Here is a 14,053-nt window from a genome sequence, read left to right as displayed (position 1 = left end):
GGTATAGTAAGAGGATGACAATAGACATCTGCTTACACAGCGTTAAAAGCTAATCTCCAGGCCCTAAGAAAAGTCCTGAAAGAGGCAAGGACCAAGAGAAAGATAAACCTCTCCATCCTTATTGTATCTATCCTGTAGCATCATCCCCTTCTTGGATTTTGTGTTTTGCCGCATAGCAAGGGATAAGTTGTTCCATAGATTATTCTGCTTAAAACAAGAGAAAGAGAATTCAAAAGTCAGAGGGTCTCTGCTCACACCTCTGGGGCTGAAGGGGATCGTACAACCTGATAACAGGAGAATCATATAAGGAACTATTCTAGAACGTAAGGTGAAATGAGTTCACCAACTGGATCTGTGCTTAGTACCAGCGCAGAAGACAGTCAGTCAGGTAAGAATTCATTACTAGTTTTCTGCAGTTAATACCGTAGATTTTTTTGTGCTCGTGATACATTAGTGTTTACGCCATCTAATCTATAGTAAATATAATTTATTTTACCAAGTTTTGTTCAATAGTAATCATTGTTATAGTAGCTGCACATGTAGACTATTGTAAAAAAAATTTTGGCAGCAAATCTGCAGCAAAATTCCGCTATATGCAGATTTTATCATAAAGTTTGTCCTCAATTTGCTCTAAATTTGATCATCGCAAAAAGTGATATCTGCAATGAAGAGCATAAAAACACAAACATAGTAGAGTTTGGAATGTAACTTTATTCTTGCAGTTCCTAGTCCTGCGCCAGGACCTGCGCCGAGCTCAGCACTCCTGTGCCGAGTATGTGGGGACAGCAGCAGTGGAAAACACTATGGCATCTTTGCTTGCAATGGTTGCAGTGGATTCTTCAAGAGAAGTGTCCGCCGAAAACTTATCTACCGGTAGGTTACAATCACAGATCAGGAAAGGGTTTGGTAAAGTCATAATCTGTGGTGCCACATTAACATCATCACTTAAAGGCAACTTTAGAACATGGGATATCTTCAGGTTCCAATCCAATTGGTTATCTTCCAATATCAGATGTTTTGCTTAAAGATTCAAAAGACTGAAACTGATCATTTGTGATAATGAATCAATTGACAATATGCCAACAAAGCAATTAACTGCAGTGATGGAAACGGTTTTAAATACAAAATCCACAACTACAACATTATTTTCTCTGTACAGTTTAGTATTAATGGTGCATTAGTCCCATTTAGGCTTATGTTCCACTGATTACCCTGCTGCAGCATCAGATGGATGGGTCATTTCCTTGTGAGATATGTACAACATTGATCTACTTCACAATATTGATATCTAATTAAATATTAATGACATCTGATCAGTACTTCTATAACCAGCTATAATCAAGCTCTTATCAAATATCTGTGGACAATATTTACACATTGAGCTGCATCATAGTGGGACATTAAACTTTAAGTGTATTTGTGGCCGTAAGCATTAGCCACTCCTATGTTTTTCATAAAGGGAAATCTGCACATTATGCCAACAATACAGTTCATATATTGCTCTAAAAATCTTTTGGAATATCTCTCTGTATCTATTATCTATCTAGAAAAAGGGCGGAAAAAATGAAAGTGCAAAGCTTCCCATGCATAGGTGTACCCTGAATAGTAGAAACAAAATATGGAAGCAGGTCCCCAAAATAGTGCAAACTATAGGACTTTAATGGCCCATGTAGCAACGTTTCAGTTAATAGTGTAGTGTGCTTGAGAAAGGTTCACACTAGTGAAATTTCCCGAGCACACTCGGGTGTCCTCCGAGTATTTTTTAGTGCTCGGAGATTTAGTTTTTATTAGAGCAGCTGAATGTTTTACATCTGTTAGCCAGCATAAGTACATGTGGGGGTTGCCTGGTTTCTAGGGAATCCCCACATGTACTTATGCTGGCTAACAGATGTAAATCATTCAGCTGCTGCAATAAAAACTAAATCTCCGAGCACTAAAAAATACTCGGAGGACCCCTGAGCATGCTCTTCTCGAGCATGCTCAGGGGTCCTCCGAGTATTTTTTAGTACTCGGAGATTTAGTTTTTATTGCAGCAGCTCGAGTAACGAGTATATTCGCTCATCACTAGTTAACACCATTAGCTGAATTGTCCCACATGGGCCATTAAAGTCCTATAATTATATTGGACTATTTTTGGAGTGCTGCTTCCATTTTTGTTTCCATCCATATATCCATCTATCCACACATCCATCCATCTATTGAAGCATGATGGGCAACCATGAAATTAATTTTTGCTTTCTGTCACATGACAGATGTCAGGCTGGAACAGGAATGTGTCCAGTAGATAAAGCACACAGAAATCAGTGCCAGGCTTGCCGGCTTAAGAAGTGTCTTCAAACAGGCATGAACAAAGATGGTAAGTTCTTATTTCTCTTATATCTTTGTGGTAGTATGGTGGGATTAGAAAGATTAATTTGTTACTGTTCTCGCTGCCGGCTCTTCTATCGCTTTGCGCTTATTCTGTTGATCTATATTTTTAGCAGTGCAGAATGAGCGCCAGCCTCGCAGTACAGCTCAGATTCGCTTAGACAGTATCGACCTGAACACCGAGAACCGTGCTGATCACTTGGCTACAACTCGAGAGCCTCCCCCACCGTGTCCACAAGGAAACAATTTGCGGACTCCTGTTCCCATTTCAGTAGCAGGAACTTTAAGTCCACCCCACAACCACAGATTTATGGCCAGCCTGATGACGGCAGAAACATGTGCCAAACTTGAACCAGAAGAAGGTATGTGTGTGAGAATTCAATATTTAGTAGGACTAGGATTTGGGTGTTACTAAATTACCAATTAAACAAAATGGATTGACCAATGTCCACATAGATGTCTGAAATTTCCCAGAGCTATTCATATGGATGATGTCTGAACTCATGACTAGAGTTGAGTGAATTTGGTCGAATTTGGTCACCGAATCAGAATTTACCATATTTGTGCCATATTGGTACCCTATTTGTGCTGAATGTATGTTTGATGATTGGTTCTGAACATATTCAGTAAATTCTATTCCCATTGACTCTAAAGACGTTCGACGAATAGTGCAAAAACAATATTTGATGCCGATCATATTCGGAACCGAATCCGAACAAATTTGCTCAACTCTACTCATGACATGTACCCAACAGATGATATAGATGTAAATAGCTATTGGCGATTATCCCATGTTGAGTTTTTACATATAAAGAAAAATTCTGTAACATTGCTGTGGATTTTTTCTGTAGGAGAATGTATTTAAGCACCGATTTACTGCATGTTTGAAGTGAAAAGCTATCATGAATGGCGAGATCACGCCAGCTTATCGCTTCCCATTATCTTTTATTGCAGCCGATGAGAATATTGATGTTACAAGTAATGAGCCCGAACGTACACCTAGTGACTTTCAGATGTCGGCATTCATCACATCCAGTCCAGATGGGGTGTATGAAACCTCTGCTCGGCTTCTCTTTATGGCAGTTAAATGGGCCAAGAACCTCCCAGTCTTTTCTAACCTTCCATTCAGGGATCAGGTAAGTCACCAGTTACACAAAGTCCTATTACATTCAGAAAAATAAAAACTGTTAATAAAATATGAATGTAGGAAGAGTGAGGATTACTAGAGAAAAATTATTTTTTCAGAATAGATGTTTCCTATAGACAGCGTTAGCATGCATATGGCTTTTTTTAATCATAAATCACAATAGATTACATTTCCATGTGTGTAGAGGAAGATATGAGCGTAATAAAGTCCATGTTAGTTCAGATCTCCTTGGTTCTTTAATTTGTTAAAAAAATAAAATATGAAGCTGGCAGTATTGAAGTCTGCACTTCAGTGATGGAAGCAATCCATATGATTAAGGTCTACTCTCCTTCACACATCCAATTTTCTTGTACGGTTGTAATCAATGTTTTTCACAGATAGAAGACATACCCATTATATTCCATGGTGCAGGGGTTTTTTCTGTTTTTTTTTTTTTGCAAAGAGTGTCCGCAATAAAAGCATAACGGAGACATGACGTGTTCAATTCTGATCCTAGCCACAGCTCAAACTCGCTCATGCAAGTCTATGGGTCAGTGAAAAACTCGGACTGCAAGCTGATAGTGCGCCGTCTGTATTTTACTTGAAGGTTTCCTGAACTATAACTTTTTTTTTTGTCACACACGAAAAAAACTGATGACACTAATGGTAAAAACCGACCCAGTGACCAAACACTGATGAATAAAACTTGATCCAAAACCACAATGAAAATTTTTCGGTATTTCATGTACGCAAAAAAAAAAAAAAAAAGAAACTGGGTGTATGACACCGACCTAAGGGTATAAATTTATACAAGAAGAAAGGCCAGCCCAGTCCTGCCCCAGTCTTGTCTTCCTGAAGACCACTCATAATGTTGTAGAACACCACTCAAGAGACAAAGTAATATGGATGAGAATCCTGTGGTTGCCCTATACGCTATCCATTCTCTCATCACACTTTGTCATAAGAGCACTGAAAGCAAGGAAATGACAGTGCACTTACCTTATAGATGACTTATCAGAAGAGTAGAAGTCCATATTTTATGACAGCAAGGTATGGCTAGTTGGCAGAAGAACATGTAGGTACCATGCCCATGATCACATTTAAAAGGGAACTGCTTGTGTCCCCAGATGCTATTAGCCTGCAGAATAACCCAACATCTGCAGGTTAATAGCGTTACAATGCTGTGTTACTGAAAGCACGGCTACCAGGAGAAAATTAACTTTATTCTTCCAGGAAATGCTGCTTTTCAGTCAGAGTGTGCCCAGACCGGCTACTGTAAGCCCTGGCACTTTGACAGTTCAAGGAGCAGTTCATCGGTCACTCAAACTGCCGGGCCGTGTCACAACCGCTGCTCATAATATACTGAGTGATGACTGTAGCTGCGCTGTGCACATCTCTGAGACTGAAAGCTGGCATCTCTGAGACTGAAAGCTGGCGCATCCCAGAAGGAATAAAGTTAACTGTTAACTGTTAGTGATGAGTGAACATGCTTGGATAAGGTGTTATAGGCTAAGGTGTTATCTGAGCATGCTCATGTGCTAACCGAGTGTCTTTGGCGTGTTTGAAAAATATGTTTGAATCCCCGCTCCTGCATGTGTTGCGGCTGTCGAACAGCCGCAAGACATGCAGCCGCTGGGACTCAAGCATACGCTGGTTAGCATTTCAGATAACACCTTATCTGAGCACGTTATCTCGGTAGCTGCGTATTCAGTAAGATGGTCAAGACAACATTGTAATGCTATTAATCTGTAGATTAATCAAATATCTGCAGCTTAGGTGTTTGGGAACATGACAGATTCCCTTTAATGCCATAACAAAAGAAATAAATTCACTCCAACCAGATAAAATGTATTTCCCCTTATGGGTTTCTTGGTAAATTTTCTAAACACTTTTCTTAAATAAGAAACTGAACAATTAGAAAGATACTTTGTATCAAATCTGATCTTATTTGTGTAGGTCATTTTGCTGGAGGAAGCATGGTGTGAGCTGTTCTTGCTGTGTGCTATCCAATGGTCAATGCCCCTTGAGAGCTGTCCTTTACTGTCTGTGCCTGACCTCTCTTCCAATGTCCATGGGAAATCTGTCTCCTCCAGTGTGGACATTCGAATCTTTCAAGAAACAATCAGTCGATTTAAGTCCCTTTGTGTTGACCCAACAGAGTTTGCTTGCATGAAGGCGGTGCTCCTTTTTAAGCCAGGTTAGTCATTTTATTGTTCTACCAATATACTATATAGCAGTGATATCTTTTTTTATAACCGACCATTTATACCATTTCATGTGGACCTGTCCACTTGTTTTGAGATATTGGAAGCACTAAAATCTTGACCGTTAGAATTGACATTTGGCCCAATCCCTTCTTTGTATGTACACCATAATATGGACCCTGGTTGTTGGGATACTGCAGAGTTCTTTGTATAAAACCACATCCTATAGGAAGGTTGTCATTAACTCAATGGACACCCCTCAGTGGATACAAAAAGAGCACACACAAAATTTATATCCGTTAATTTCAAGAATCTACAGCCCGATATATTTCTCTAAACTCTTAGTAACATTCATGTTCCGCATTATAAGGGCTGTCTATTACAAAGATTCATTTTCCAATACTGGTAGAGAATTTTGAGATAAGAAGGCGGCCCAATGGTTTGGCCACGCATCCATTAGCTACAAACCGTAAACTCTAAAAGACCCAGGAAGTCTGCGTTATATGAAGCGCACAAAAACACACTTTTTAAAAAAATAACAGGTATTTTGGGGTCTCTGCCACCAGACCACCTGTGATCATTTTATTTTTGGGGAACTGCTTTGGCAAATATTGATTAATGAAAGAGAAGATCCCAATTATGGATTCAATATGATTACTGTTAACTGGATTTTAGCAGTGAGGAGAATGTGCAATGAATTACTAAATAGTGTGCGTAGTTTCCCTATGCCCTTCATTGCAAATGAACTGCAACTTTTTGGGGTCTCTTCCTCCTACCTTCCTTTCTATGGGATACATGTCTTTCCTCATCAAGTTTCCTGAAGCAATTAGGGTATACTCACATGTGCCAGATTTAGTGCAAAAAATGAAAACTAAAAATCTGTGAAATACCCGATCTCCAAGATCTTGTGCTGATGCACAGTGTATACAGAAGACTGCCAATCAGTGGTGGGGGACGGGTTATGAATACAGAGGACCACGTGGCAGCAGGTTTACTGTTTTGTCAGATTATTAAACCTGTTAAGTGACACACTGGTGGAATAAGGGGCTCTGACCCTAATTTATGCTGCTCTCAGATTCTGATGACCGATTTACTTTAAAGAGTTAACATCATTTACATTTTTCTTACACTTATCAATAGTACATGTGACAATAAGAAACTTGAATGTATCTTATAGAGAAATATGTTTCTTTCATGACTGATCTTTCATTTTCTAATTCATCGTAAAAACTGTATTCAGTGACTATTTCCCCTTACCGAGGTAGGTGATGACAATTAGTGCTCATAGTCTATGGAGAACAGTAACAATTGTTTCAGGAGAACTTGCAGCAGAAGGTTGTGTCTGTCTCTAGCTCCCCCTGCCTTCCCCTCTCTATCGAACCTTAAAGGGGTTGTCTGGTCAAAATTAATAAGTCTATAGTCACTATGTGTGACTGCACACTTCTGAATCCCCCCGACACATGCACTGTGAGGATTTGTCAGTTTCCAACTTGGGATTGGAGGGTATGTATGGGTTAGACATACTCCCGGCCAGTGGGCGCGACCTCGCTCCATACACTTGTACTCTAGTGATGCGGCTGGCTGACAAGTGTATGGAGCGAGGCCATGGCCACTGGCCGGGAGCATGTATAACTCATGCATGCTCTCCGGGCCCAAAGCTGGAAACTGGTGAATCCTCGCATCGCACAGTGCGTGCACTGGGGGGATTAAAAAGTCTGCAGTCACACAGAGTGACCACAGACTTATTGATTTGGGCCGGCCAACCCCTTTAAAAGCAACATTTGTCATCTACTATCTCAATAATGGGACAATACAGATATTACTCATGAATTAAGAGTAAACAATCAATCTAGGAGGAGAAAGTAAATTTCTCAGATAAGATACAGCATATTACAAAATTGTTTATTTTCATATTTTACTGTTGATTTATGAAAAAATAAAGTTACTCTTATCAAGTCCTGGACAGCCCAGGAACGGTGTATGTTTGTTAATTTACAAACTGTAATTTAACACCAAATACCATTTTTGTATTTTAGAGACAAGAGGCCTAAAAGACCCTGAACAAATAGAAAACCTGCAAGATCAATCTCAGATGATGTTGGCTCAACATACAAGAAGTCATTATCCAACCCAGCCCGTTAGGTAACTAATATGTCAATGAATCCATACTTTCTTTAATGTACTGATCAACTTAAGCGAGATGTGTGGCTCAAATCTTCATTCACTAGACCTTAGAGATGAGATCTGCTACATAAAAAGAATCTCATGTTATATCTTCTAACTCTACATACCTATCGACATCTAACTCCTAATATTTTATTCTCCATCAGATTTGGAAAACTACTTCTCCTTTCTCCATCTCTCCGATTTATTTCTTCCGAACGCATTGAGCTTCTGTTTTTCCACCGTACCATTGGGAACACCCCCATGGAAAAGCTCCTTTGTGACATGTTTAAGAACTGAATATATGACCATACATTTGTTGGAGAATAAAGGGCTGCTAATATAGTATTAAGCTATAAGGGAGCTGCAGATCATGATGATGCTGAACAGGAGAGATTCATGGAGAAAGATCGGCGTGGTACTTGAGTAGAGCAGTGTAACGGCCAAGGCTCGGACTATGACCAGTCTGTAGAAAACTATTTTCTACCTTCAGACAAGGCTATGAAGGAGAGAATCTCAGTCTGCGCCATCGTATAATAAGTAATATATACGCTATACTTCCTGTCCCACATTGGGAAAGAGGAATGTAACCTGATCACCAGGTATGACTTGGTGATACTGCTATATCCCTTAAGGCCGCCATTAGATGGCTGTCGGCTGAACGATGGTTCAGCTGATGGTTTTTCTGGCAGCCATCTCTCACATACTCAGAAGCACTCAGCCTTCCCTATGAGAGAGCAGTCGCCAGACCAGCGGAAGCTTATCTCCGTTAGACTCTATGATCGGAAGCTAAAAATGCTGGATTGATATTTTTCCTCATACAAGTTCATCGAGAACGTTCTAGTGTGGATCGGGGGCTTTACTTGAGACTCTTAATTTGTAACTATTTTGTATCAAGCGAAAGCAATTACTATTATCATATTTAACTGAGATAGTGATATGTTCTTCACAGTCCAAACCACATCCACATGCATCATACCTTGCACTCTGTTAATTTTCATGTATTTTATTATGATGATAGACTTCAATTTGTGTATTTTTTGTTTATAGAGCTTGTATATATATTAAAAAAAGCTTTAAACACGTTAATCTTTACTGTCTGCCAAGCAGTAATGTGAAATCATATACCGGTATTTGATTTCAGCCAGAAGAATTGATACTTTGGCGGTAAAAGTGTGAAAAGAATGTTAATTCGTGGAGTCATTATTTAATGTGCCCTATATATCCATGCGGACTCTGTGTGCATCCATACAGCACTTACCGTGTATTCATGAGGCCTAAATGTGTTGTTTCCATGGGTCACAATATCTTATGCTGGCATACTGTCTATCAGTATGATGCTATTGATATAAGAGTTGGGTGGAAAACGTTTCTGTATTCATACACACTCAGGATACATTTACTATTGTTCTTTGGAATGACAAATTGGGTATAAAGCCACTGTGAGGTGTTTGCTCCAGAACTTTCCAGCCAAAACCTGGAACTTTAAGAAAGCTAATTTCAACAAATTAAGGGAAGAGCTTAATCGTATGGACTGGGACAATGTCATGGTAACTGGGGATACCGAACATAAATGGGGCATTTTTAAGGAAATAGTACTAGAATCCTGCAGAAAACCTATACCCTCTGGTAATAACATGTGAAGGAATAAAAAACAGGGATTTTTGTGTACTCACCGTAAAATCCTTTTCTCCAAGCCGCTCATTGGGGGACACAAACCATGGGTGTTATGCTGCTGTCACAAGGAGGCTGACACTAAGTGAATACAAAGAAAGTTAGCCCCTCCTCTGCAGCATACACCCTCAAGCTGGCTCCCAGAGAACCAGTTCAGTGCAAAAGCAGTAGGAGATCATAAACATCATATCAGAGTACAACACATCTGACTAAAGAAAACAAGCACAAGCCAAAAAGCTAACAGGGTGGGTGCTGTGTCCCTCAATGAGCGGCTCAGAGAAAAGGAGTACACAAAAATCCCTGTTTCTCCTTCACCTCATTGAGGGACACAGACCATTGGACGACCCAAAGCAGTCCTTGGGTGGGGAACAACATAACAGATCAAACCCTATGTACCAACTGACTAAAGATGCAGTAGTGCTGCTTGCAGAATAAGTCTGACTATGGGCCGCATATGCAGAAGTCTGAATGTGAATATTGTAGTGCTTTGAGAATGTGTGCAGGCTGGACCAAGTCACAGCCTTGCATACCTGAAGTGCAACACCTGATGGCAAATGGCCCAAGAGGTGCCCACCAACCAAGTAGAGTGTGCCTTAATCCCCGCAGGTAGAGGCTTGCCTCTAATGCAGCAACACTCTTAAATAGCCGAGCGAATGTATTTGGCTATTGTCGCCCTGAAGCGGCTAAACCCTTCATAAGACCCTCAGAAAGCACGAATAGGGCATCCGGCTTATGGAAGGGCGCCGTCTCAAGATGTACCTTCTAGTAGCCCTCACTACCTCCAGGGTGTGAAGAGATCTTTCCACCCAATGTACTGGTGCTGGACAATAAGAAGGAAGGACAATGTCCTCGTTAAGGTGGAAGGACGTGACTACCTTGGGCATAAAGGACGAAGACAGTCTGGGGACCACCTTGTCCCGGTTGAAAATCAGAAAAAAGCTCAACAGGACAAGGCGGCTAGCTCCGAGACTTGCCTGATAGACGTCCCTGCGACAAGAAAGGCAACTTTCCAAGACAGAACTGTCAGCGAGACTTCCTGCAACGGTTCGAAAGGCGTCTCCTGAAGAGCATCCAGAACCAAGCTAAGGTCCCAGGCCTCTAAAGGCATTCTGTAGGGGGGTACCACATGGGAGACCCACTGAATGAAAGTCCTCACTTGCAGTTTGGATCCAATCCTGGAATAAAACGAATAAGGCCGAGATAGATCTGGCCTTTGAGGGGGTAGAGCGCCAAACCTGATGACAGGCCAGTCTGGAGAAATTACAAAATGGAGGGAACAAAGAAGAAGAGGACATCCACGGCCCTTGCACCATGCAAAAAAGTTTTTCAGGTGCGATGATAGATGCGAGCTGATTCATGCTTCCAAATGTTAATCATAGTGGAAACCCCTGATGAGAGAACCCAACAGGAGTTAGAACTCAGGCACCAACAGCCAAGCTGTTAAACACAGGGCCCCTGAGTTCTGGAGGCAAATCGGACCTTGGCAGAGCAGATGTGGATGATCCGGCAGATGCCAGGGACATTGGCGACGATATGCACTAACTCTGCATACCACGTCCAGCTTGGTCAGACCGGGGAGACTAGGATTACTGGAGCCCCCTCCACCTTGACCTTTCTGATAACCCTTGGAAGTAATGAAGACAAAACTGATGCCACGGAGAAAATTTGTGCATCCACCTCCATTGCCTTTGGGTCCCGATACCAAGCTAAGAAGCTGAGTACCTTGGCTTTCAATCTTGAAGCCATCAGATCCACACCCGGAGTTCCCTAACGAACACATCTGTCAAAGACCTCTATTTGAAGTTCCCACTGTTCCGAGGCGAGAAATTTGACGGCCGAGAAAAAACTGCCTCCCGGTTTTTTTTTGTTTTTTTTATGCCTGGGATGTGCACTGCTGAAAATGTCGACTGGTTCCTCTCTGCCCATTGGGAATATGGGCTATCGCGTGCATGGCTGTCCTGCTGTGGGTTCCCCTCTGATGATTGATATATGCCACAGCCGTGGCTTTGTCCGATAGAATTTGGATGGGGTGACCCACCAGGAGATAATGGAACTGCTGCAAGGCTAGCCGGATCGCTTGGATTTCATGAACATTGATAGAGAGGCTCGACTCCCGAGTTGACCAGCATCCCTAAGCAGTGTGGAGATGGAAGAATGCTCCCCAGCCAAGAAGAATGGCGTCGGTAGACACCACTAGCTATTAAACTGGGAGAAAAAGTTTCCCCTGGATGATAGAAGACCTCAATGACCACCACCTGAGAGGCTGCCTTACCCACAAGGCAAGTGGCACAGGTGGTTGAGGGAGAACGGGCTCCTATCCCAAACCTCCAGAAGAGCATGCTGCAGAGGATGGAGATGTAATTGAGCGAAGGGGACCGCTTCCATTGCTTCCACCATTTTTCCCAGTACCCTCATGGTAAACTGGATGAAATGATGGGATGAGTGGGAAAGTGTGCTGGCTTCTTGTTGAAGGGCTAGGATCTTGACTCGAGGGAGAATCACCAACCCTCGGGAGGTGTCCAGGGTCATCCCTAAAAAGGACATCCACTGGGATGGAATGGGGGTAGCATTGCTTATGTTGTTCAGCCCGCTCAGGCGAGAAATAGTATCGCAAGTGATACGAATGCACTCCCCGCAGTCCTGGAAGGTTGACCAAGAAGGGCAGAACGACCATGGCCGGAGAATGCCAAGTGGACATGACTGCCGTCATGACCTTCGAGAACTCTCCGGGACCGGTAGCGAGGCCGAAGGGTAAGACCGTGAACTGAAAATGCTGTACGCGAATGGAGAAGAGTGGGAATTCCTAATAAAGGGGACAAAAATAGGAAAATGGAGGGAAAATCCATTTCGTATCCAGAAGACACCAGTGTGATTATTATTTCCGCATTACCGCCAGTTCACTTGTGACCGCATCTTCTTGCGGTTTCCTTGTATCTGGAAGGCACCAGATCTCTGGCCCAATTCGTTGAGAACGACGGAAAAAACAGGCCTGACCAAATCAGAGGAGGAGTCCGCCTACCCTGCTGGTGTCGATCGGATAACTCCAGGAGTCACTGGATGGAAAATCTCTGGGACCTAGATCCCTTAGATCTAGACTGTTTGGGTCGACCTTTCCACTATTGGCTGGGCCTATAAGAGACCTGGGATCCTTTGTCCCTGTGTGGGGAATGTCCTGATCCAGAAGAGATAGTGGTAGTGGACCAACCCAGATTGGTGCGAAAGGACCGAAAACTGATTTGTTGCTGATGCCAAAAAGGACACCTGAGCCTTGCTGGAGAAGAAATTTGCTCTTTCCTCCCATAGCATCAGAGATAGCTTCTCTTCGAATAAACAGCCATTCTGGTAAGGAAGAGATGTCAGAGAGATTTTGGACGCAGAGTCCGCTGTCCATTCTCTAAGCAATAATATCCTTCTGATCGTGATGGCATTCGCTGCTGATAGTGCAGCGCCGCTAGCTGCATCGAAAGAGGCATCCAGGAGACCCTTGCTTTAGCTACCCACGCCGCAGCAAATGATGGATAGATTGCTCAACCCAAGGCCTGAAAGACGGAGAGAGCCAGATTCTCTCTCCGTGGGAATTTTAATTGATTATCCATCCAGCCAGGATAGACTGATTCTGGATGTCAGGCGAGATACTGGCGGATGTACTGCAGGAGATTCAGCCCAATCTTCTCACAGATCAGCTGAAAAAGGGTACCTCGCCTCACGAGGCTTCCGACCTGTGAGGCATTTATCCGGTCGCTCCCTGTGCCGGTTAACTATAACCCGAACTCCTGGGTGAATGGCGAACACTGTATGAGGGCGTTTAGTCCTCTTAAAGGACACTGCGTGATCCGGGACAGAACCGGAATTCTCATTGACATTCAGAGTCTGGTTGATGGCCTCAATAAGCGAATCCACCCTTTTCTGGAACTCTGTTGACTCCAGATCCAAGGAAACATCCAATTCAGACTCAGTCTTGTTCGCTGAAATTCTCTGGTGAGAGAGATCGGGAAACGGAACTCACAGACGCCAAGGCACGTGATTGCACGGGTAACATAGTACAGATCCGTTTCCTAGACACCTGTACGTTTCTAGAATACTTACGGCCCCTGCTAGCTGACGGCTCCAGTGTAGGAGAGGATCCATCTATTTCGGTCCTGCGAACGCTCCGATCCACAGAGGGATCACGGAGGAATTCAATCTCTTTGGCCAGAGAAGCCATGGATTGCGGCAGTGACGAAGCCCACTCAGGGGAACTAGGTGCACTGGCATAAGCTGGGATTGGTGGCAGTGGAGGGCTCCTCAGCGCATTTGGGGTGACCGGGCTTGCAGAGTGAAGAAGACTGTAATAGCCTTATGAGACCCCTTGGGAGCTTTAGACTGGTCATGCGCCTTTAAGACCAGGGAATACTGCAGGAGGTACTGTGGGGAGGGGGGTGCAGGGGGGAGGGAGCAGCGCCTCCTTACCCAGAGTCCACTTTGGATTAGCGCTGTCCTCAGTGCTGAATACCGCCGGGTTCTATGCAGCAGCCGCTTC

At 43.0% G+C, this 14,053-nt stretch overlaps 1 protein-coding gene across 1 annotated transcript; it reads left to right on the top strand.

The window, feature by feature from the left end:
* The first annotated feature begins 205 nt into the window (after positions 1–205).
* NR2E3 (nuclear receptor subfamily 2 group E member 3) lies at positions 206–8,484 on the top strand. Its single transcript, XM_077260988.1, has 8 exons — positions 206–388; positions 723–873; positions 2,253–2,356; positions 2,481–2,729; positions 3,322–3,503; positions 5,450–5,690; positions 7,734–7,839; positions 8,028–8,484. The coding sequence occupies exons 1-8, from the start codon at positions 334–336 to the stop codon at positions 8,158–8,160; spliced, it is 1,221 nt and encodes a 406-aa protein (XP_077117103.1). The 5' UTR covers positions 206–333; the 3' UTR covers positions 8,161–8,484.
* The last annotated feature ends 5,569 nt before the right edge of the window (positions 8,485–14,053 follow it).

Source organism: Ranitomeya variabilis, chromosome 5 (assembly GCF_051348905.1).
Source record: "Ranitomeya variabilis isolate aRanVar5 chromosome 5, aRanVar5.hap1, whole genome shotgun sequence".
In the NCBI taxonomy this organism is placed as follows: Eukaryota; Metazoa; Chordata; class Amphibia; order Anura; family Dendrobatidae; genus Ranitomeya; species Ranitomeya variabilis.
This window is presented reverse-complemented; position numbering and strand designations above follow the sequence as displayed.